We start from the raw sequence: 26644 nt of genomic DNA, 5'->3' as shown, positions 1-26644 counted from the left end.
ACGGTGGTAGAGTCAGGTGCTGTCAGCATACATGTGGAATCTGATGCTGAATTTCCAGCTGATGTCACTAAGGAGTAGCACATAGATAAGAAATATGGATCGATAATTGGATGCATCCTGAGGCAAACAACCAGGAAAGATTCAGGAATGGGACAATAACTGAGCCAATAATCTAGATCTGCAAAAAGGGAAGTCAATTGGCATTTCTCTGTACCATGATCACAATTAAACTTTTATGTAGTTAGTGACAAAAATTCAACAAGTATTTACTTTTAACAGTTCAACTATGAATTTGTGGTTTCTGCCTTACTTTGAATGTGATAATTAATTAGTTAACCCAAAGGCAAAATTGTAAAATCATCTTTTCATGTTATTTCACATGTAAAAATTGAATAGATGGTCACAAAAAAGAACGCAACAGTAACTTCAAGGTGAGAGAAATGTTAATTTGTAAAATATATGAATCAACAATTGATGATTATGGTATAAGGTTATGTCATTATCAGCAGCAGATAAATCTAACATATCCACTTTAGATCATACAGGCAACAGTGTAGAAAACCACAGATTTAGTACAGAATCATAAATGTATTTGCAATTGTGGAATCTTTACCTCCATAATGTCTTTCAAGCTTTCGGTGAAGGCAAGTTCTGCTTCCACCATGTAAAACTCCGCTAAATGTCTTCTGGTTTGGGAATTTTCTGCTCGAAATGTCGGTCCAAAGGTATATACTTGAGTGAAAGCCCTAATAAATTGTCCAGAACAAAAGATGATTTTTTTATCAATGCACCAATCTAAAAAAGTGCTTTAGCCTTGCGACAACTTTCTCGAATTGGAGTTACACTATCAATTGTACTAATTTTAGTTTAACAGAAACAGGCCTTGGTGATAAAAGTGATATTTCAAGGAATTATTCCAATGCTTATGAAAAATAGATATGATTTTTGATTACTGTGACTGAGATTTAATTCAATGTACATTTTCAAGTCTAGATATTTAAGTTTGTGACCAGGTCTGTCGAAAATGAACATTTCCTTAGCCAAAGGATTAATATAAAGACTGCTAAACAATAATTGAACATAACTCAGTATTCCAGTGAACAATAGAAAGTGATGTTCAAGCTTGCCATCTGCAGATCAAATTATAGTTTTGCAGATCAAATTATAATGGTTTAATTCAGCAAATTAAAGAAATTAACAGGAAGTATTTCATTAATCAGAGACTGGCAATAGGAAAGCTTTTTTTTGAAGGCTCTCAACAGCTGTATATTTGGTGAAATGCAAAAGCATCTGCAAGAAATAACATCCTGTAAACATTATCTCCTTGAAAACCAGAGATTCGAACCTCTAAATCAATTTAAATGACTGCTTACACCATATTTCTGGGGGTTTCGTTGCTCTCCCATAGAAGTTACAGGGGAATTGCTTTACAATTTCTAGGAATACATTTCCAATACTACTTGGTTGGTACTTTGTCCACAAGCTGATTTCACTAATAATCCTGTTTCCAGCTAATTCTGTGGATAGGAACATAAATAGGAGAAGACGACCAATGACCCCTTGAGCCAGCTTCACAAATCAATGTGATCATGGCTGATCATCCGCCCCACCTCCACCTTCCTATTTGCTCCCCCCCCCGCCCTTGAATCCAAAAGATCAAAAATATATTTCCCAAGTCTCAAATATACTCAAGGATGGAGCTTGCACAACCCTCTGAAGTAGAGAATTTTAAAAATTCACAATTGTTTGAACAACTATTTCTCATCTCAGTCCTTAATGATTGACCCCTTATCCTAAGGCTTTTGCTCCATAGTCTTGATTCCTCAGTCAGGGGAAACAACTCGGTGATTTCTTCAGAACCTTGTACGCTTCAATGAGATCACCACTTATTCTTTTAAACTCTTGAGAGTATGGGCCCAATGTCCTCAATTTCTCCTAGCCAATTAAGTGATGAGACTGGAACATTTTACAAACTATTATTGGCTTTTCATCTGGCAAGCTGTCCACTTCACTGACACAGGAATATAGTGCAGTTTGTCAATGAAAAGGGACTGCATGGGGCAGCAGGCAGCATTTTGCCTTCTCAAACCTGGGACCCTATATCAAATCTAGCCTAAATTCATTCATTCCTTCATCTCTTCAAATTAGTTGTTCACAGAAATAGATCCACAGCACAAACGTGCATGTCATTTAACATAAATTTAGAATTTCAATCGGAGAAGCATGAAAGTTCATACAGGTGTTCTTCATTGTTAAGCAATGGGTCAAGTTGAGGTGGTGCAGTAGTTAGTACTGCTGCTTCGCAGTGCCAGGGAAGCTGTTTGGGTCACTGTCTGTGCAGAGTCTGCATCTTCTCCCCATGTCTGTGGAAGTTTCTTCCGGGTGTTCCGGTTTCCTCCCATAGTCAGAAAGACATGCTGGTTGGGTGCATTGGCCATGCTAAATTCTCCCTCATTGTACCCAAACAGGCACTGGAATATGGCAACGAGGGGATTTTCACAGTAACTTCATTGCAATGTTAATGTAGGCCTACTTGTGACACTAATAAACAAACTTAAAAATTTACTCTGCCCTTAATTCTTGGTAAAACTGCCTTAAGAATGACATACAAATATTTGGGGCTGAAATTTCACTCCGGAATTGGGTGCAGAGTCAGGAATCCCCAAATTGCGACAGGAAATAATGCTGGGCCAACCACAGGAGCCACAAGTGCGGAGGTGGGCTGTCTCAGTTATAATAACAGGAAAGCCCTCTAGCCCTCACCCCATCTAGCCAATTTATGCCACCTCATTTCCCTCCCCCTTAAATCCCCCCTCCCTCATGGCCCGTCATACTATCTATGTCACCTCATTCCATTCTACCCATCCACATAGTCCCACATACGTTCCATGCCAATCTATGCTCCTCTACCAAGCCCCCAATGATCCCTCATACCCATATACCAATTCATGTTAACCCATGCTCCCCATCCTTTGCTCTTATACCCTCCATGCCAACCCACTCAGTATCTACCACTGACATGCCTTAGAAGCCATGCTGAAATGTAAAGTAAATTTCCAAATTTTACAGACTTCATTAAATATTTAAAAATTCTCATTGATAAAAGCCCTTTCAATACATTTAAATACTTGAAGTACTTAAATCACTTATAAAAAAAACATCTGTATTCATCGCCCCACAAAGTCAGCCAATCCCTTTATAGTCACTTGGAACTGTCAAACAACCTGTGAACTTGCACTGTCATAATGAATGGTTATGGAAACAGTTAGGCAGTACTAATCCTAAAAACGATAACCCTCAAGCATATGTCAAGACATATTTATTGAAATTGCAAGCATCATTTTTTTCAGTCACAGCACGCTGTTTTCTCACAATTTAAATAGCAGGGGATTTAAATGACTTGACAGCTTAACAAAGACAGTTCCACAGACCTTTTTCAACTTTCGTGCCTACTGTTAACAGTCTTAAATCTTTCCTCAAATTCATAAAGCCCACAAGTTGCTTTTCAGAAAGCTGGGTGATGAAAATTGCTTTTGATTGAAGGAAGCTGCACTTTTAAATGTGCCACTGCCTCTGTGAATCATGGGTGTGTAAAATTGAATATACTTATGATTGGATCTGTACAAAAGATAGCCGTAACAAAACAACCGGGAGCAGATCCTTCTGATCACTCCCAATGGCCATTGTAAGTGCAAAATAAAGTATTATGTGCATTTGCTGTGATGTAGGCTGTTCTTTAAAATTTTCAATATGTAAAGGAAAATCCTATAAATGTTCAGAGAAAGCACTTGGCTTAGTTCACATTTGTGAAGATGTCGGAGCCAGAGGCATTCCTTAAATGGAGCTACAATCTGTGCAACAATAAATACAATAGCCTGAATTTGCTTATGGAAATAAAAACATCCACTGCTCAATTCACATGCAAGAGGAGTATGTAAATTTTGGCAGCAATGGTCAGTTTGATTTGAGTTGTTAGTGTTTTCCACACTCATTGCCAGTCATGATATCTTGAATTTTGAAGTGGTTATGCAGTTAATTAATTTTGGGCATTGGAAAGCAGAGTTGTTTACACAAGATATGTATTAACTTCACTTGTTATAAAACAAAATGAAATCTGAATCCTAATAGTGGAATCATTTTGTTTGACTATTTACAGCAGACAAGTTTACAATTGGTAACATCATTTGGTGAACTGCTACAAGCCATAGAAAATATGTGAATTCATTTTCTGTTACAAGGAAACAGTTGAAAGTATCTGTCTATTATGTCACTGCCCCAATGGGGACTAAATCCTGAATAAACAGGCTCTTTATCAACTTAGAAAATATATAAATATTCCTTGTTTTTGGAAGCAACACAATCCAATAATTATGGACGACTGAATGGAACTCCTTGCTTACCAAGTGTTCTGTTGATTGTGTTAGTCTCTGGTCTACAGAATCAGTACTAAAAACGTGAGCCAGTGATTCCATAATCCATTTCTCCCGTTGGGGAGCAGAACTTGTAAGAAGCATATCCTTGAATGCTTCCCTTCAAGCTATGCAAATTCTCCTGGTCATGAAAGTAAAATGCTAGAAACAGAGATCAGAAATGTATTCTGGATTGTTCAAATTTACTCATGTGGAAACACATCTTTTTCCCAGTTTCAATCATACCGGAGAGAGCAAATAGTATCGTGTAAAGAAAATAGAATTTGGAAAACAATTGATTTTTAGGCTTCATCAAAATATTTCATGCTCTGAACAAAATCACTTGTAAGTGAACACTTATGATAAACAAGACAACTTTACATATAGTATCGTGTCATGTTGTCTCTAGGTTAAACAGAAATCCTTGCTACTGCAATTAGCTTACTGAATATGACTCAGACCTCTTGGGACTGATAACATTTTAGAAAGTAGATCAGATTAGGTTATAAATTATGAAAAAAGTTTATTCAAGTGACAGGTTAGCAGCTGCAAAAAATAATATCTCCATTTGCACTATTTTTGTTAACTCTCACTCTTTCCTTGAACAAAAATTGAAATACTTTGCCAACACTTGGCATTCATCCTGAACTAATTCCATTGTGTAATATTTACATACAGGGTAATTGTAATGCTTCAACGTGCTAAATGGAAGAATGTCAATGCATGTCTCTATGGGCTTCCAGAGCTATCTGATAAGGTTCCATACAGAGCAAAAACAAGAGTGCAGTGAATTGGAGGTAACTATATGACTTTGATCAGGAATGAATTGCAAGGTTGGAGACATGACACAAAGGTGGTTTTGTAGCATCTGACGAGAGAGAAACATAGTGAATGTTTCAGATTCATGATCTTTCATCAGAACTAAGAAACGTGTAACAGGTTTAAGCAAGAGGCAGAGATGAAGGCTGAAGAAAAACGGGGAAGATATGTTTTAGGATGAAAGGGATGACAGTGCAAAGCAAAGGAAAGAAAAGATATGTTTCAAGTGAGAAAAGGTGAATCATCAACCTGTTTTCCAAAAACAAACATAAAAAGAGACGAAAAGAAAAATAGCAGAGGGTATGTTCTGAACTTGTTGAATTCCAGGTCCAATCCAAAATCTGTAAGGCAGCTAAATGAAAGATGAGTGCTGTTCCTCAAGCTTCACTCGAACTGCAGATGGTAGAGGTTAGTGGGACAGGTAACTTTTATTCCCTCCCCACCTCCAGTCTCCATTCTTGCTTGAAGAAACCTGTTACATCACCAACTTTTTTCAGTTCTGACAAAAGGTCGACTTGAAACTTTCACTCTGTTTCACTCTCTACAGATGCTGCCACACTTGCTGAGTATTTCCAGCATCCACAGTTTTTGCGGGCATAAAGAGTTTATTCACTGACTGGCAGGATATGATGTAGTATTCCCCAGAGATCCGTTTTTCACCATACAGATTTTCTCTCATGGGGTAGTCCAGGACTACAAACAGGTTTAAACAGTTTCAACTGAAATTTTAAAGACTGACATCAATAAATATTTGTCGGTAAAGGATATGGTTCAAAGGTGAATGAAGAGGCAGAATGGGTTACTCTTGCTCCCAAGATCCATTCAGACATTTTCACATTGTTATAATCCAGGTCAGAAATTCCAAGATTTTTTATGAAGTCAGCCTTGACCACAAGTTTTGCACTTGAATTTGGTGCGGGTAAACACAAGATGTTTCACTTCAAGTATGATTCAAATGACCCACTAGGGAGCTTTTATCAAACAAAGTTCATTTAAGAATAGATACCACAGAAATAAAATAAGCAATAACTTTTACCAATTACAGAACAAGAAAAAATACCATGATATTGTATAAACAGCTCAATGTACTGTTCTAACCAAACAAACCTACTTTCAAACATACACCCATCCCAGGTTTAGCACAGAATGCTCACATGCTGGAATTTCTAGTTCTGCAACACCTGCTGTGAATTGGTCCTTTGGATTGAGAATTGAAACTCTGACTTGCCCGCCCTGCAGCTCACAGCACATCTCGAGGTAGAGACAGAGCCACTGCTTGCCTGCAGGAAGGCAAGATAGGCTGCTTCCAATGAGCCAGACTAATACCAGGGATAGACACAAAAATAGTGCTTTTAAGTCTGCAGTCCAACAGCTTCTAACTAGCCAACAGTCAAAACTGAAAGTAAAAGGGCGGCACGGTAGCACAGTAGCACTGCTGCTTCACAGCTCCAGGGTCCCGGGTTCGATTCCCGGCTTGGGTCACTGTCTGTGTGGAGTTTGCACATTCTCCTCGTGTCTGCGTGGGTTTCCTCCGGGTACTCCGGTTTCCTCCCACAGTCCAAAGATGTGCGGGTTAGGTTTATTGGCTCGGTTAAAAATTGCCCCTTAGAGTCCGGAGATGCGTAAATTAGAGGGATTAGTGGGTAAAATGTGTGGGGGTAGGGCCTGGGTGGGATTGTGGTCGGTGCAGACTCGATGGGTCGAATGGCCTCCTTCTGCACTGTAGGGATTCTATGATTCTATAAAAGTAGTCTTGGGAGAGAAAAAAAACATAACTGTCCCACCTGACCTGTCAATCGTTCTTTCCAAAACAACTCAAATAGGTCATAAACTCCCAGAGTGTGCATTAGGCCCAGATTAAAAGTAAACAATACCCCATTTAAAACATTTAAGCAGCAATAAAAATGCCACTACAGACCCCACGATGCCAATTACAAAAACAAAAAACAAAACAGACTTGCTTACAAACTGCAGAGAACATGATCAAAAATACATTTCTTAAAGTAAGAAGTCTCACAACACCAGGTTAAAGTCCAACAGGATTATTTGGAATCACGAGCCTTCGGAGTGCTGCTCCTTCCTTAGTTGAGTCACCTGATGAAGGAGCAGCGCTCCAAAAGCTCATGGTTCCAAATAAACCTGTTGAACTTCAACCTGATGTTTGAGACTTCTTACTTTGCCTACCCCAGTCCAAGCCGGCATCTCCACATCACATTTCTTAAAGGCAGAGTAGCATCACAACACAGCTAATGTGATAGTAATGGAGAACAGAATTGATGAGCTGGAACAACACTGCTCCAAGTTTTAGCATTCGTAATCATTGAAATTGAAAAATGAACTACATGGAATTAGTTTTAGTGGAACCATATTTTTCAAAATAACAGTTCCTTAACTCACTCAGATACAAGACTCCAAACCCCAATGTCACCTTAATTTGACTGAACTAAAACAAAATAAAGGCATGTTAAGTGATTTCTCCTCATTCCAAAATCAGAATATATTTAGAAATAATTAATGTCTTTGCTGTCTGGTATCCAATATCAATGTTCATTTTCTCCAACCTGTAGATAAGAAGCCAGCAGTGGGCAGGAGGATGAGAGGGGAAAAGGTAGAGATGATCAACTAACCAAATACAGGTGAGATTAAAAACCCAGCATCTTTTTATATTGTTGAGTACCATGCACTGCCAGCTAGATACTGGGCAGCTCCAGGATCCATTTTAAACAAACAAAATTATGCACCTTTTTAAAAACTGAATTAGCACTTGGTCAAATTTTAATGCATTCCACATTTCAGTCTTCAATTAATTTCCAAATGTGGCCAAATGATACTGTCTTACAATGGACATTTAAACAGCATACTTTTACAGAAAAATTGGAAGGTGCATTGAAATGAAAGAGGATATTTATTGTTTTAAAAAAGGCTGGAAACATTTAATAAACAATTCCAAGTTAAGGCGTTGTCACATTACCCATATCCTCCAAGATTTTGGAATTTAAGACTTCCAGATGAAGTTACGAATGGAAAAGATTACACCAACATCACAGATGCTACTGACAATTCTACATCTTTCCTCTTCCATACTTTGACAATGTAAAAGAAGACAGGATGATTACTCAGCTCTTTGGGAAGTATTTAATGAACATTTGCAAAAATAACTCATGCATTCAAAATGTCGAAAGTAATGCACTTTTTAGGTTTCATAACACTTAGAGTATTAAGAGTGACTGGGAAATGCTTTTTTTAAAAACAACATAACTAGGAGCAGGAGTAGGCCATCTGGCCCTCAAGCCTGCTCTGCCATTCAATAAAATCATGGATCTTTTCATGGACTCAGCTCCACTTATCCACCCGCTCACCATAATCCTTAATCCCTTTACGGTTCAAAAATGTATCTACCTTTGCCTTAAAAACATTCAATGATGTAGCCTCAACTGCTTCACTCGGCAGGGAATTCCTTGAAGTTCCTCCTCAACTCAGTCCTAAATCTGCTCCCCCTTATTTTGAGGCTATGCCCCCTAGTTCTATTTTCACCTGCCAGTGGAAACAACTTCCCTGCTTCTATCTTACCTATTCCCTTCATAATCTTATATGTTTCTATAAGATCTCCCCTCATTCTTCTGAATTCCAATGAGTATAGTCCCAGTCCACTCAGTCTCTCCTCATGAGCCAACCCTCTCAACTCCAGAATTAACCTAGTGAATCTCCTCTGTACCCCCTCCAGTGCCAGTATATCCTTTCTCAAGTAAGCAGACCAAAACTACACAAGTGTGGCTTCAGCAGCACCTTATACAGCTACAATATGGCCTCGCTGTTTTCAAACTCCATGCCTCTAGCAATTAATTACCTGCTGCACCTGCAGACCACCTTTTTGTGATTCATGCACAAGGACACTCGGGTGCCTCTGCACAGCAGCAGCTGCAATTTTTTAATCATTTAAATAATAGTCCATTTTGCTGTTATTCCTACCAAAATGGATGACCTCACATTTAATAACATTGTACTCCATCTGCCAGACCCTCGCCCACTCACTTAGACTATCTATATCCCTTTGCAGACTTTCAGCATTCTCTGCACTTAGTGTCTGCTGTGAATTTTGACACACTACACTTGGTCCCCAACTCCAAATCAGTTATGTAAATCGTAAACAATTGCAATCCCAACACTGATCCCTGAGGCACACCATTAGTCACTGATCGCCAACCAGAAAAACACCCATTTACTCCCACTCTTTGCTTTCTGTTAGTTAATGAATCCTCTATCTGTGCTCATACATTACCCGTAAAACCACACATGCAAAGTTCTCAAAGAATTCCACCAAATTAGTCAAACATGGCCTGCCCTTAAATGCATTTTTAGGATATGAGCAACACTAGAAAAGCAGGATTTATTACCCAGAGTTATTCTGAGGACATCAAGAGGGGTGGCACAATGGATAGCACTGCTGCCTCAGTGCCATGGACTCTAGTTCAATTCCAGTCGCGTGCGTGTGGAATATGCAAATTCTCCAGTGTCCGTGTGGGTTTCCTCTGGCTGCCCCAGTTTTCTCCCATAGTTCAAAGATGTGCAAATTAGGTGGATTGGTCATACTAAATTGCCCCTTAGTTTCCAAAAATATGTAGTTTTGGTGGATTAGCCATGGCAAATGTGCATGGTTATGAGGTACGATGCTTTGAGTTGGTGCAGACCTAATGGGCCGGATGGCCTCCTTCTGCACTAAAGGCCAAGGTTCTAACTGCACTTTCAAAATGGAAATTATTGGACTTTTAAAATGGTTACCAGAGATCACCTGACTTTTGGAACTGTACGTTGGCCAAGCTTCCAAAAATGGAGTACAATGCCTTGTGGAATGTCACACCTGCCATTGTCAAGACTCACCCCAAAACGGCAAGGACAATAAAGCTTCAGACATCCTATACCAGAACTGCCTGGTAATAAAGGAGAGTTACTGATACCGATTATGAACATGGAAGTGCAAAGAATTCCTATCTGCCTCTATTGTATGATGATGATTTTGACCATAGAAGATGGAATCTACTGTTATTATGAACAGACTGATTGCTTCCAATCATGTATTGATGGCCGTTCATCACCTGACCAAAACTCTAAAAGCTTTTTTAAATTATAAGTCCTGTTTGCTTGCAGATAGGGAACTGCAGAATGCAGACTACAGAAACCTGGCTATTAGCACCTAGCTTTTTAACCAAGTCACAAGACTTCAAGCTTGAAGCCTCCTTGAAACCTGTTCTCTGAAAGATTCTAAATTCACTTGGAAAAAGCAAACTGGTCGTCTGGCTGCAAGTATTAGCGAGGCAGCCTGTCTCAACTTGCTGCGTATCTCATCCTAAAGAAAACTTCACAAAATCTGGTCTTCAGCTACCTGGACTCATCTGGATTAACTCCTGAGTGGAAGAACCCTTCACACCTGTGAGAGAACTGGAACTAGTCAGTTTGATTCTAATATTTGTAGAAGTGAAATGTGACCTCTGATTGCATCTTTCTTGTGTCCATGGTCTGCATGGATAATAGTGACAAAAAAGGTTCCCAGGAATGTGTGTGAAAAATAATGCTATTGGTTTAAAATCCAAGAAAATTTGCTGCTAATCATTTTGTACTTACTACTCATAGTTGGGGCTTGGGAAATGCATAAGAACCAGGAGAAGGAGTAGGCCATCTGGCCCCTCGAGCCTGCTCCGCCACTCAATAAAATCATGGCTGATTTTTTTGTGGACTCAGCTCTACTTACCCGCCGCATCTCAGCCTTATCAAAATTAAACTGTTTTGATTGTGGATCGAAGGATTACAAGAATTCGGGGGTTTTGCCCATCTCTCTCCCGTCTGTAATAATACCCAATTTATACTGACTAATTCGTTTGCTACACTAAATGAGCCCATCTCCAACAACAGAATGAAAACACCCTCCAAATTTAATCAAGACAAGGGGAGCTTTATATTATCCTGTTAACAATGAATACCACTTACATTTTGTTCCTGCCACTACCTCTTCACTTTTCTGCCCAATATTTGTTTACTAACATAGTAAAATATGGTAAATGGTAGAGGAAAATATTTGTTTTGAAACTTTGCTTTATACTTTGAGATTTCATTTACTACAATGGAGTAGCATCATGAAATGAAAATGAAAATCATTACTCTTGCAAATGCTTCCTCTACACATTCCCATGGCTATGTTTTATTCAAATTGAAGTTTAGGAAGAACAACTGGGAATTGCAAAACATTTAAATGCCACTGTGCCCTGTAAGAGGTATCATGAGGGAAAGTTGTCCTGAGGTTGGATGATAAAATTATTTTCAATGTTTTTAAATTAAACATCAGCAAAGGAAAGGAAGAAAATGCATATGCAAAGAAGATACTACAATTATTGATGAGCAGTCTCTTTGCTTTTGTTCATTTATACTGATAACTCTAAAAATCGTCCTGATTGTGTACTACAGGAGTAAAACCTGTCATCTTCCTGGATTGTGTGTTTCTCCCTGTTCAACATGAAATTTGGTGCAAGATAACTGTTGCCAAAATTTCACCAGTAAAAATGAAGCTTCAAAGTTAGACCTGTTTTCTGAGCGATAACATCACTGATAGCACTGTTAACAATGAAGAAAAAAATTGAATAATAAAGGATTGGAAGTGATTTTACTCTGTACAGAATTAGGTAGAATCACGCCCTGCCAAGGAAAAATAGGGCATGATTCTCTCCCCCCACCCCAACAACAGTTTTGCCTACCCGCTCGTGTTGAACACTGTCAAAACATGTCTAATTTTTTTTTCTGAGAGTTGGTCACCCAAGTATAAGACCCAAAAGAAATGCTTCCAGGATAGGCTGGTCATGAGGTTATTGGTGTAGAAATTCAGGAGTACCGATTTTGAACACCCAGGGCTCACAGATATTGGACCTCATATAATTTACATGAAGCCATGTAACAGGAGGGGTCCTCTAGTGAAGGCAGAAGGATGATAGGGCTGCTGGTGGTGGTGCCGCAGCCTCTGCAAGCAAGTCCAGACCAGAAAACAAAACAGATCAGAGAGGGCCAATGATGAGGGAAAGGCCTTGTGAGGAAAAGTTAGGTCAATGGATGGCTATGATTGGGGTGTGGCGAGAGTCAACATTAGCCAAAGGTGTGAGAGACTGGGACCAAGGACAGGTAGTTGCATAAATAAAAGAAACCTGCTTCAGGTGTGGGCAAATGAAGCTTCTAATAGGTCCTTATCCAGTATCTGTTCCTGCTGCACTGAATTAATTTCATCCCATCTTGACTCCATTCTTGCTCCCCTTGTCCAATCCCTTCCCACCTACATCCGTGATTCCTCTAATGCCCCATGTCAAATCAACAATGGCCTACCTGCCTCCTCTTCACGATGGACGTCCAAACCCCCTACACCTCCATTCCCCATCAGGAGGGCTTTAGGGTTCTCCGCTTCTTCCTTGAGCAGAGGCCCAAACAATCCCCATCCACCAATACACTTCTCCGCCTAGTTGAGCTCGTTCTCTCACTCAAAAATTTCTCCTTTAACATATCTCACTTCTAATAAAAGGTGTGATTATGGGTACTCCCATGGGCCCCAGTTATGTCAGTCTCTTGTGGGGTATGTGGAATATTTCTTGTTCTAGTCTTCCTCAGGCCCTCTCCCACAACTCTTTCACCGTCGCATCAATAATTATATCAGTGCCACTTTATGTTCTCATCTCGACCTGGAAAAATTTATTGCTTCTGCTTCCAATTTCCACCTCTCTCTCACCTTCAAATGGTCTATTTCTGGTATTTCCCTTCCCTTCCTTGATCTCTGTCTCCATTTCTGGCAATAGACTGACCACCAATATTCATTGCAAACGCACCAACTCCCACAGCTACCTTGACTAAAGGTCCTCACACCCAGACCTTGTAAGAACTCCACCCTATTGTGATCAACCCATTTCCTGCATCTCTGCCCTCACTCCTCTGCTTACCTCCCAGAACCATGACAGGGTTCCTTCCCCCTTGTCCTCACTTTTCAACTCACCAGCCTCCATATTCAAAGGATCACCCTCCACCACTTACGCCAACTCCAGCATGATGCCAGCACTAAACACATCTTCCCCTCACCCCCCCCCCCATCAGCATTCCACAGGGGTCGCTCCCTTTGTTACACCCTGATCCACTCCTCCATTTCAACCACTTTATCCAAGTATTCATCCACTTTTCACAGCACCATGCAATTGCAGAAGGTGCAACACCTGCTCTTTACCTTTTCCCTCCTCACTGCTCAAAGCCCCAAACACTCCTTTCAGGTGATAAAACATTTAATTTGCACCTCCCTGAATTTGGTCTATTGCAGCAGTTCCAACTTTTTCCTTTTTGTGGACCAGTAGATCATCATCAAAAGCTTTTGCAGATCACAACGTACGCAAACCGTATTAAACTTTTTTTTACATTGCCTATGGCTGACATGAGTCAAATGTATATCTCAACAGCTATTAAAAACGAGCTATTTCTAATAGTTTATGTACACTCACAAATACATTGCACTCGTCACAGTACATTTACCTGCAGTAGGCTTAGCAGCGGAAACAGTTAATGCTTAATGAATGAAATGACCAATGTTGTTTTGCAGACGTCAAACGGTCAGGGTCCAGGGATGACCATCTCAATCAGAGATCTGGTTCAACATTAACTTTATTCTGATATCTGGTCTTCAATGTGGCAAGCTCCGAAAATCCACTTTTGCAAAGGTAGGTTGCAGGAAAAGGCATCAGAAACTTTACTGCCTTGTCAGACAGTCTGGTTATTCTGAAGCAACTTTAAGCACCAAGTCAGTCAGGTCGTTCTGAAAACAGTCCAGCTATAAAGCACCATCACTGGACAGTTCCACAAGGCTGTCTTGTTCTCGAGGATGTCAATGTCCTCAAAGGCTTGCAAATGGATTTCTTAATCCTGCGCATCAGATTGAGGCCGTTTAAGTGATCAAAAATATCTGTCATATATATGCCAATTTGGCAAGACATTGAAAATCACTGAAACTGAGATCTCAAACTTTAAATTAAAAAATTCTCATTTTATCATGTAACTCGAAAAGGCATGGGAGCCACTTTCCTCGGGAAAGCCAGTGGACTTCGTTGTGCAGAAGTAGTTGATTGTGATTACTGCCCATCTCATTACATAGAACTGCAAATATTCACAAATTCAGTGGACTTCAGGTGAAGTCTAACTAGTACCTTGTATAGTTTTTGGCGGACTCCCCATTCCCTTTGAAATAAAGGTCAAGATTCCATTTGCCTTCCCGATTACCTGCTGAACTTGCATGCTAGTGTTTTGTGATTTATGCACAAGGACCCCCAAATCCCTTTGTGCTGCAAAACGGTCACGAGATAAGCAGGCATTCTCTTTGTTGCTAACACCTCCCTATGGATGCTGCAGTGAATGGATGTTGCTTGTGGAGCACTGCTCTTACACATTTAACAACCCCACTGTGTTGGCCTACCATCGCACAGGCTCCATTTGTGCCAACTCCTACACATTTTGATCCATCAATTCCATTACAAATAATAATGTAACATTGATTATGGTACATATGAGGTACGCGTATTTGTTCTTTTTTTCCCCTCCATGGAGCACCTGCAACATCCTTGTGGACCACAGGTTGGGAACCAATGGTCTACTGTATTCGCTGCTCCCAATGCAGTCTTCTCTACATGGGGGAGACTAAATGACTAAATGCAGATTGGGTGGCCCATTTTGTGGAACACCTTTGCTCTGTCTGCAAGTACGACCCCAACCAATCGACTTGCCATTTCAACTCAGCATCTTGTTCTCATGCTAGATGTCCATATTTGCCCTGCTGCAATGCTCCAGTGATGCCCAATGCAAATTCAACACCTCACCTTCTGACTAAGCGCGTTACAGTTTTCTGGACTTCAACTTTTGAGTTCAACAAAGATAGTCTGAACTTTCCCCTCCATCTTGACCCCCCTTTTTGTCTTTTGGTTCCCTTGGTTTGCCCCAATACAATTCCACTCCTTCCCCATAGGACCATCTGTCTTTTGTTTTTCAGTTTTGCTTCCACTGAGCACTGACCTTTGTTCTCCTGTTGACACATTCTGCTATCTTACCTTTATGCTACTATTAGCAATTCTTCAGTCCTTAATGCCACCATTAAGATGCACTTTGTCTTATGTCCATGAGATTTTTTGTCAATCTCTCTTCAGCTCTGACCCATCTCAGGCCTTCCATCCTGCCCCATCCATCTCTTGTTCTTTTAAACTCAACGGGTACAGGCCCAATCAATTTAACCTCTCTTCATAACAAAATCCCTCCATACCCAGGATCAACCTAGTGAAACTTCACTGAATTGCCTTCAATGTCAATATATATTTCCTTAGAAAAGGGGACCAAAACTGTTCACAGTATTCCAGGTGAAGTCTAACTAGTACCTTGTATAGTTTTTGGCGGACTCCCCATTCCCTTTGAAATAAAGGTCAAGATTCCATTTGCCTTCCCGATTACCTGCTGAACTTGCATGCTAGTGTTTTGTGATTTATGCACAAGGACCCCCAAATCCCTTTGTGCTGCAGTTTTCTGTAGTTTTTCTCCATCGAAATAATATTCAGCTCCTTTATTCTTCTGACCAAAGTGCATAACTTCACATTATATTCCATCTGCCAAATTTTTGCCCACTCTTTTAACCTGTGTATACCTCTCTATAGACTGTCATCCTCACCACTTGACTTCCCACCTATAGTACCTTCACCCAAGTCATTAACATATATTGTAAATAATTGTGGCCCCATCACTGATCGCAATGGCACTCCACTAGTTACAGGTTACCATCCTGAAAATGCCCCTCTTAACCCAACTTTCTATCTTCTATTAGTTAGCCAAACCTCTATCCATGCTAATACACTACCCTCAACACCATGGACTCTTTTCTTAAGCAGCCTTTTGTGCAGTACCTTATTGAATGCTTTTTGGAAATTCAAGTACATTATACCTACTGGTTCCTCTCTATCCCTCCTGCTCATTACCACGTCAAAGAATTTGAATAAATTTGACAAGCATGATTTCCCATTCACGAAGTCATGCTGACCCTGCTTGCTTATGTTATGTATTTCTAAATGCTCTGCTACTACATCCTTTTAATTGACTCTTAACATTTTGCCAGTGACAGATGTTAAGCTAACTGGCCTATAGATGGCTGTTGTCGTCTCCCTCCCTTTTTGAGAATCTCAACACCATCCAGGACAAAGCCCATTTGATTGGCACCCCATTCACCAACCTAAAACATTCACTCCCTCCACGCACAGTGGCAGGAATATGTACTACTTACAAAATGTACGACAGGAACTCAAAAGTTCCTTAGACAGCATATTCCAAACCCATGACTGCTCCATCTAAAAGGAGCAAGGATCACAGACGTATAGGAACACTATTACCTGGGAGAACCCTCCAAGCCACTCACTACCCTGACTTGGAAATATATATCGCTAGTCCTTCACTGTCTCTGGGTCAAAATCCTAACACCCCCTCCCCAACAGCAGTGTTGGTGCATCTACATCACACGGACTCCAGCGGTTCAAGGCAGCAGCTCACAAGCACCTTCTCAAGTCTAATTAGGGATGGGCAATAAATGCTGAGCTAGCCAGCGACACCCAAAACTCATGAATGAATAAGAACTATTTTAAGTTTTCAATTACAATACATCAACTCCATTCTTAGGGTGTAATAGTGGCACTGCTGTCTCACAGCTCCAGGGACTTATGTCCAATTCCGGTTACTGTGTGGAGCTTACACATTCTCCATGTCTGTGTGGGTTTCCTCCGGGTACTTTGCTTTCCTCCCACAGTCCAAAGATGTGCAAGTTAGGTGGATTGGTCATGGTAAATTGCCCCTTAGTGTCCCAAGATCTGTAGTTTAGAATAATTAGCCATGGTAAATGTGTGAGGTTGCAGGGATAGGGCAGGGGAGAGGGCCTGGGTAGCATGCTCTGTCGGTGCAGACTCGATGGGCCAAATGGCCTCCTTATGCACTGTCAGGGATTTCATGAGTCTAAATCAAAACTCAAATATACGGCAACAATTTTGAACACAAGAAAGTAGACTCCAAAAAATGGTTTAAATGTTATTTACCCCATCATCACTTCCAAATGCAGTTGTCCAGACACAGTTAAGAAGGAAGGAACATCAAAGAAATTAGCATTTTTCTGCTTCTCAGCTGTTTTACTTGCAGGCTGTAACAAAAATAAATCCTTGAATGAAGCATCATTTCACATTTAGGTTATAATTCGGGATGTTTAAATTATAATCTAAATTTGGTGGCTGAAGGATGTTTGCTTAAATTATTTTTGCATCTTTTATGTAAGGCGGAATAATTCCAATCATTCCACCACTATTCAAATATCGCTGTGGTTAGATTACTTGTCCAATGTGCAGTCTTAGATGAGTCACAATCTCCTCCCAGGTGAACACTGCGGTGGGTATAAGCCATTATAAGGTTTCACAACAAGCTCTATACCCTTACCACTGGTTCTATCCTTCGCTTTGATCATAAGTTAAGCCAGACGGTTTTGAACCAGAGTATCTTATTCAGCCACAAACTGAACTTTCAACTCCATCTCCTTTCCATCACAGTGCAGTGTATTTTCACCATCTCATTATCCCTACCTCAGCCCATCTGCTGTTGAAACTTTCATCCATCCTTTTCACATTTCCAGACATGACTACCCCCGATGCTCTCTTGGTTGCCCTCCCATTCTCTAAACTTTATCTCAACCATCTGCACCTTAGCTACACCCAGGGCCTGATTTTACCAAAACTTCGCGCCTGTTTTCGGGCGCGAAATCGTGGTAAAGTTGGGCGTCGGGCCTTTAACACGATCTGCACCCGAATCCGAGCAGATCGCACCTTTACCGACACCCGATTCGGGTGCGGGTCCGGCGCATGCCCGAATCGGGCGGCCTTCATAGCTTGTCCTTTTCCATTTCCATAATATCCTCTCGCCATGGACCCCTCCCTGACCAAACATTTGCATGCATTTAAATAGACTTAATGAACCGCGTGCCCAATCCCACTTTACCGTCTTCTGGCCCGATCCGCGTCCGCGCTGTTACCGACCTGCAAAATAAAAGTCTGAAGTCGCCGCTGCAGCCTCCGAAGAGACTGGGGGGGGCTGGGAGGAGGGGGGGGTTGCGACGTCTCATCCTCTGGTCGGGGGGGGGGGGGGGGTCCGCTGCCTGTCTGCGGCCGATCCCTCCTGGCACCATCACTGGTACACTACCAGCCACAGCCATCTCTCCTGCTCTCTCGCACCTGCAGGGAAGAGTAATCCGTGGCTGGTAGTGTTCCAGTGATGGTGCCAGGAGGGATCGGCCGCAGACAAGTAGCGGAACCCCCTCGACCTGAGGATGACACATCACACCCCCTCTCCTTCCCCGCCCCGCCCCCCCAAACAGGGGACGATCAGTCACATCCCCTCCCACCACCCCCCCCAGGGGATGAGACGTCACCCCGCCCCCCCGACCAGGGGATGAACGTCAGAGCCGCTTTCTGCTTCTTTTTTTTTCGCGCCTGGGCGCGCTGTCAGATTTTTTTCGAACTGCGCATGCGCAGTTCAGAGCTCCAATCGGTCTGCCAGCGCTAAGCCCCCGCACACAGTGCGGATCGGGCCAGAGCCGGCAAAACGCATATGGGCGCGCTGCAAAGAGGATTCCAGGCACGGATCTATTTGATGCCCAGATCCCGAACTTAGACTCAAAATGGTAAAATTCCCCCCCCCAAGTCTCATTCATCACTCTTACCCTCAGTAATCTACGTTTGTCTGGGCCCTCCTACATATCATGTTTAAAATTCTTAGTGCATGTTTAAGTGCCTTCATAGCTTGTCCTTCTCCATTTCCATAATATCCTCTAGCCATGGACCCCTCCCTGACCAAACAATTCCTTCAGCTGTCGAGGCCCCACGCTCAAATTCTTTTCCTCGTTCCCTCTGCTTTTCCAACTCCCTTTCTTCCTTTAATATTTTGCGATAAGCTATTGGCCACTGCTGCTAATAACTCCTTGAATTGGAGGTAATCTTTTATAAAATTACACCTCTGATGAAAGTATGCTGGAGTATTTTTCTGTTACAGACTCAAAGTAAACAGATGCGGTTAGTGTAGCAAATTCAAATAGCTTTTCTTGTAATTTGTGATGCAAGCTACAATCTTTAGAGCATCATTTTTATTGCTCTGCACCAGAGCAGAGTTCCAATCTGACTTTGACCACTCGATGTGGAGAACTTCGTCATCCAGACACATGGAACAGCCATGGGGACAAAATTCGCACCTCAATATGCCAACATCTTCATGCACAGGTTCGAACAAGACTTCTTCACCGCACGGGACCTTCAACCGATGCTATACACTAGATACATCGATGACATTTTCTTCCTTTGGGCTCATGGTGAACAATCACTGAAACAACTATATGATGACATCAACAAGTTCCATCCCACCATCAGACTCACCATGGACTACTCTCCGGAATCGGTTGCATTCTTGGACACACACATCTCCATTAAGGACGGTCACATCAGCACCTCACTGTACTGCAAGCCCACGGATAACCTCATGATGCTCCACTTCTCCAGCTTCCACCCTAAACACGTAAAAGAAGCCATCCCCTACGGACAAGCCCTCCGAATACACAGGATCTGCTCGGACGAGGAGGATCGCAACAGACACCTCCAGACACTGAAAGATGCCCTCATAAGAACAGGATATGGCGCTCGACTCATCGATCAACAGTTCCGACGTGCCACAGCGAAAAACCGCACCGACCTCCTCAGAAGACAAACACGGGACACGGTGGACAGAGTACCCTTCGTCGTCCAGTACTTCCCCGGAGCGGAGAAGCTACGGCATCTCCTCCGGAGCCTTCAACATGTCATTGATGAAGACGAACATCTCGCCAAGACCATCCCCACACCCCCACTTCTTGCCTTCAAACAACCACGCAACCTCAAACAGACCATTGTCCGCAGCAAACTACCCAGCCTTCAGGAGAACAGTGACCACGACACCACACAACCCTGCCACAGCAACCTCTGCAAGACGTGCCGGATCATCAACACGGATGCCATCATCTCACGTGAGAACACCATCTACCAGGTACACAGTACCTACTCTTGCAACTCGGCCAACGTTGTCTCCCTGATACGCTGCAAGAAAGGATGTCCCGAGGCATGGTACATTGGGGAAACCATGCAGACGCTACGACAACGGATGAATGAACACCGCTCGACAATCACCAGGCAAGACTGTTCTCTTCCTGTGGGGGAGCACTTCAGCAGTCATGGGCATTCAGCCTTGGATCTTCAGGTAAGCGTTCTCCAAGGCGGCCTTCACGACACACGACAGCGCAGAGTCACTGAGCAGAAACTGATAGCCAAGTTCCGCACACATGAGGACAGTCTAAACCGGGATGTTGGATTTATGTCACATTATCAGTAACCCCCACAGCTTGACTCCTGGACTTGCACAATTTCACAAGCTGTACTGTCTGGAGACAATACACATCTCTTTAACTTGTGTTGAATGCTCCCTCCACCCACATTGTCTGTGCATTTAAGACCTGGCTGGCTGTAGAGATTTGCATTCTAATCAGTATTCTGTAATTTGATTTCTGTGTCTGTGCCCTGTTTGAGAACAGAGACCACTCCATCTGACGAAGGAGCATTGCTCCGAAAGCTTATGGTATTTGCTACCAAATAAACCTGTTGGACTTTAACCTGGTGTTGTGAGACTTCTTACTGTGTTTGAACACTCGCCCAGAGTCTGCAACACCAAATATTCAGCTTCCCCCACTCTGTAGTTTCAGAATGCAGTATAAGTGAAATATTTCATGTGAACTAAGGTTTGTCTTTGCAAAGATGGTAAACTATTTGCTCATCCTTTCATTCAAAATGAAATATCTTCCAGACTTGCCTACTTAAAACCCAGTGATTGAAAATTGACCGGAGGGATATGTGCGCCAATGAAACATACAAGTTTTTTTTTGTCAAAAGCCATGTACAGTAGTGTAATTAGCAGACTAAATGTGACAGAATAACAGACCCAGAGAATAATCCTTGTAGTGTATCCACTTGAGACAATTGCTAATGTGATCGATCATAAATTTACCCCAGCAAGTCTTTGCAGTGTTTGCAAACATGAAATAAATACACTGCAATAGCAAAGCCTTCCTATCTAGTGTAAAATTAAAATCCTAATAATAAAACATGCAATCCTTTTGTTTACTCTAATGACCCCATCTGCATTAGTTTTACTGAAAAGAGGACTTCACGAAGGAGCATATCTCTACAATTAACCACAAACATTAATTTCTTATTTAGTGGTATCATGTGCACTATGATCCGAGAATCAGTAATAAAATAACCCACGTAAATGCTCAGTAAGATATAATACAATAATAAATTGTAATGAAGGGTTCCTACCCAAAGCATTAACCCAACATTTGTTTTTTTGATGTCAATGGACCTACCAAGCATCAAATACTTTGTCATTTTGCAATTGGAAGAGGTTGGTTAGCCAGAAAAAATATGGCAAACATGTAGGGTTTCTGCTACATTTGCACGCATACAAATATCAAGACATTTTGATTTAGCCGCAGCAGATTTGCTGCCATTAAGTTAATGCTGAGCAACTGTTACATTGCTGATGCTTTTAAAAAATATGCTGCCACCATCTTGTGGCAACAAAGAATCACTGCATATTATTTACTACCTTACTTCTCTGACATGTACATTGTATACATATCGTTGCTGTTTGTTCTTGCAATTGGTAAAATAGTTAACTATTATCTTGCATTCTGTCGGATACCTAAAAGAGATAAGTAATGCAAGTTCACCGATTTCCATTAGTTGATTTCAAACAGCCATTTAGAGATAAACATGTTAATAGATATGAAAGATGGAATTTAAATATCAATGTGAAGAATACAACTGTAATGGCAAGTTTTAACACCCTAAATATTGTCTAAGATAGTTATAACAGCTTGAGTGTTAATATTACGTTCATAAAGTTTTAACCCTTAGATGTATGCAGTACATTAAGTTTTCCAAACATTTCCTAAAGCTGATAGTGACATCCAGGCACTAATATTAAGTAATACTTTACACCCAATATATAAATTAGAGCATTAAATACCTGGAAATAGTGGTCGGTCAGTGAGTCTCTGAAGCCTGTTTTGCTATTCTCTTGCATCATGAGTAATCTGCACAACAACTCAATTTAGATAAAGAGGAACAATAGCACAGGAGGCCACCATTCGGCTCACTGACTGAAGAGTAATCCAATCAGTACTATTTGTCCACTCAATCCCTGTAGCTCTGCAACTTTATTTCCTTAACGGACCATCCAATTTCCTTTTTGAAATCACTGATAGACTCCACTTCCACCACACAAGTTGCAGGACTTTAGACTCAACATAAAAAAGCTCAACACATCATCCTGCATCTCTTGTCGAAAACTTAAAGCCTGTGCCCTCTCGCCCTTGTATCCTCAGCTGAAATACCATTATCTTATCTAAACCGGACATGATCTTGTACACCTCTGTCAAATCTCACCTTGACTTCCCGTGCTCCAGGAAGAGCAACCCCAGCTTCTCCAATTGAACCTTGTAGCAAAAATCCTTCATCACAAAAAGCCTTCATCCCTGAAACCATTCCAGTAAAGCTCCTTCTCTGCAGCCTCTGAAAGTTCCTCAGTATTACATCTCCGCTTTGGCATTCAATATCTCTACTTATGAATCATTAGACCACATAAGCTTTGCTAACTACTCTCTCAATATGTTCTACAAGCTTCAAAATCTATACACAAATCCTCAGGTTCCCTGATCTTGCACATACTTTTGAACTGAGCCATGAAGTCTTCCTGCTCCTTCAGTGAAAATGCATCACCTCACATTTATCTGTATTAAGTTTCAATCTGTTCCCCATCTATGTCATGTTGCAATTCATGGCATCATTCTTAATGCTTGCCACACTTCCAAATTATCAATTTTAAATATTCAAGGATCTCACGTCACTTTGGTCTTTTAAAAAATCATAAGTGGGGAGCTTCTAGCCAGTATATTCAAAAATTATTTCTGATAAAATGCACGATTTCACAAGTGGTGAAGGTCCTCCAGCAGTGCTGTTAGTAAGGGAGTTCTAACTACTACAACTTCAGAACACTGCAACATTTTGACCACTACCCAACCTCAGGTGTTCCATGACTTCAACTTTGTATCTGCCCACACCCACAAAAAAAATCAAACCTCATCGCAAATCGTAGAATCAGAATCCCTACAGTGCAGAGCTGCCATTCAGCCCATTAAGTCTGCACCGACAACAATCCCATCCAGGCCCTATCCCCGTAACCGCACGTATTTACTCTGGTAATCTCCCTGACACTGAGGGGCAATTGAACATGGCCAAACTAAACGCGCATATCTTTAAACTCAATGTGAAACTCAATCTTCTGCTCACTGATGCCTAGGGGTAGCTTCACTATAAGGTCATTAATTAACTCAGTCTCAAAGTACATCACAACAGTAACGTAATGTACTGAGGCAGGAGAAGAGACAAGCAATGGACGTGGAAACAGAAAGTCATTGTGAAGGAAGACAGATGCTCAGCTCAAGGTCAAATAAGTCATCAATGTCTAGCTCAACATCAGACTGTGGATAGCCAAAACTTGAAAAGTTGTGGGCCCTGCTGCTTCTGCTTACAGGCTGTTGAACTGAGAACACACTTGCATAGCTTGGCAATGTGTGAGCTGATATCAACCGGTCTGATTGCTACCTGCTTTTTTGCTGCCCTCGCCATCAATCTTCACCTGTTCATAGCCACCTCCCATCCCCTCAAATCTCAGAAGCTCTCAATGCCTCATTCTGCATGACCCTGGCCAACTGTCACCCACGAGGCGTTTTACAAGTGACCTTGTCACTGCCAATCACCAACCACAGTCCCTCAACCCATGATCCCAATCGCCAGTCCCATACTACCCAACATGTGACCCCATCACCAAAGTCCCAACTGTGAACTGGCACCTGCAAACTGCCTGGTATTATGATCCCAGTTGGTGCTATAACTGGATGGCAAGATCCCAGAATGGAACCCTGGCTCAAAGACCGTGGTTTTTATTTTTTAAAAATCAAACATGGAGAGAACAGAGTCACATGACTATTAATTCATTTTTACCAACAAAAGAAAACATTTAACATAGGATTTTCCTTTACTTTGGCCTTAGCTTAACAAATACACACAGATTTTAAGATCAACATGGATGACAAAGTACATGCAAAGGACCAATGGTCTTATTGACGCATGGTTGTGGTTTATGGATTCTTCCTCAGCATTTCCCTAGATAATTTTCATGGGCGAGCTTTCACTTAACTTTTAGCAGTAATTCCCATCAGGATTTGGAGCCAACCCCTTTCCTCTGCCGTGAATGTCTTACTGTTTATTCTCATTGTCAATTGCTTAAACTTTCAAGTCCCAGCTTCTTAATAGAATTACTTCAAAACTTTCCGTTGCCTCCGATAGTGTTCTCTCAACTACAAATTTAGTTAAGCAGAATGGCTTCTTTAACTCAAAGCTCTTGTTTTTCTTTTCCTCGATTTCTTCTGGCATTCATAATTCACTATTCATTTAGCTTCAGTATTCTGAAGTCTATTTTCCATCACTGTTCTCTGGGTCTATTGAGCTGGCTTAGTTACTGTTTACTCCATTTTTACAGCCACTCTCAAACTTGAGCAGAACTGAGAGACCTTTTCCTCCAGCACACCCCCCCCGGCAACAAAAAGAAAACACCTGCCATACTTTTCCTACACGTTTAATCTGGTAATTAGTTCAAGTAAATTTCCTTGTATACCTTTTCCATTCATTGTGCATTTCTATAAAATCACTGCTCACATGCTTCCTTTCTGGACTGAAAAACCCAAGGAATTTTAGTTCTTCCTCACACTCCGACCTTCGATGTTGGGGGTTTGATTTTATGGTTTTTTTTGCTCTGCTTCCTTTGTTTCTTGGTCAGCAGAATTAAATGCAATATTCAAAGTAAGGTCTGGCCAATGCAGTATACAGCTTAACCGATGGCATCCTGGCTTGGATTTCATGAATTTGAATAACCAGCTCAATATTCTATTGGCTTTGTTGATTGCTGCTCTGTTTTAGTTGGCTGAACTGAGTGGCATGTTTACAGAGTTAGGTCGCAACTTCATTCTTAATTATTTACACACCACTCAGAATATGAGTTTTGCCCTTTTTAGCTTCTTGTGTCTTTGAAACAAGGGGTTTCATTATGGATGTGCATGGTGCAGTGTGCATTTTAGTAAGTATATTCTTGTAGTGTGCTGTTTAAAATGTCTTCTTTAAATCATATAAAGTGCACATAAGCTACATGCATAAAACTTACTCACCTAGATAACAAGGACACCTATGTCAGACTCCTATTTATTGACTACAGCTCAGCCTTCAACACTATTATTCCCACGAAGCTCATCTCCAAACTGTGGCCTGGGCCTCGGCATCTCTCTCTGCGACTGGATCCTGAACTTCCTAACTCAGACCACAATCAGTAAGGATAGACAACAACACCTCCTCCACGATCATCCTCAACACCGGTGCCCCACAAGGCTGTGTTCTCAGCCCTCTAGTATACTCCTTATACACCTATGACTGAGAGACCAAATTCCTCTCCAATTCGATTTTCAAGTTTGCTGACGACACCACCGTAGTGGGTCAGATCTCAAACAATGACGAGACAGATTACAGAAATGAGATAGAGAATCTGGTGAACTGCTGCGGCAACAATAATCTCTCCCTCAATGTCAACAAAACGAAGGAGATTGTCATCAACTTCAGGAAGCATAAAGGAGAACATGCCCGTCTACATCAATGGGGACCGAAGTAGAAAGGGTCGAGAGCTTCAAGTTTTTAGGTGTCCAGATCACCAACAATCTGTTCTTGGCCACCCATGCCGACACTATAGTTAAGAAAGCCCACCAACGCCTCTACTTGCTCAGAAGACGAAGAAAATTTGGCATGTCAGCTACGACTCTCAGCAACCTATACAGATGCACCATAGAAAGCATTCTTTCTGGTTGTATCACAGTTTGGTATGGTTCCTGCTCTGTCCAAGACCGCAAGGAACTACAAAAGGTCGTGAACGTAGCCCAATCCATGCACAAATGAGTCTCCCATCCATTGACTCTGTCTGCACTTCCCGCTGCCTCGACAAAGCAGCCAGCATAATTAAGGACCCCACGCACCCCGGACATTCTCTCTTCCACCTTCTTCCGCCAGGAAAAAGATACAAAAGTCTGAGGTCACATACAACCGACTCAAGAACAGCTTCTTCCCTGCTGTCATACTTTTGAATGGACTTACCTTGCATTAAGTTGATCTTTC

At 41.6% G+C, this 26644-nt stretch overlaps 1 protein-coding gene across 5 annotated transcripts in view; it reads right to left on the bottom strand.

Moving 5' to 3' along the window:
* Window positions 1–26644, bottom strand: part of nars2 (asparaginyl-tRNA synthetase 2, mitochondrial) — a 73910-nt gene that overhangs the window by 28573 nt on the left and 18693 nt on the right. For all 5 annotated transcript variants that reach the window (XM_078221898.1, XM_078221901.1, XM_078221902.1 and 2 more), the window contains exons 6-7: window positions 17345–17445; window positions 614–746 (exon numbers count right to left, since the gene is read on the bottom strand). In XM_078221898.1, the coding sequence (XP_078078024.1) occupies window positions 614–746; window positions 17345–17445 (234 nt within the window). The remainder of the gene's footprint in view (window positions 1–613; window positions 747–17344; window positions 17446–26644) is intronic.

The sequence above is a fragment of the Mustelus asterias genome, chromosome 10 (assembly GCF_964213995.1).
Source record: "Mustelus asterias chromosome 10, sMusAst1.hap1.1, whole genome shotgun sequence".
In the NCBI taxonomy this organism is placed as follows: domain Eukaryota; kingdom Metazoa; phylum Chordata; class Chondrichthyes; order Carcharhiniformes; family Triakidae; genus Mustelus; species Mustelus asterias.
The sequence above is the reverse complement of the archived record's forward strand: the minus strand, read 5'-3'. Positions and strand labels throughout refer to the sequence as shown.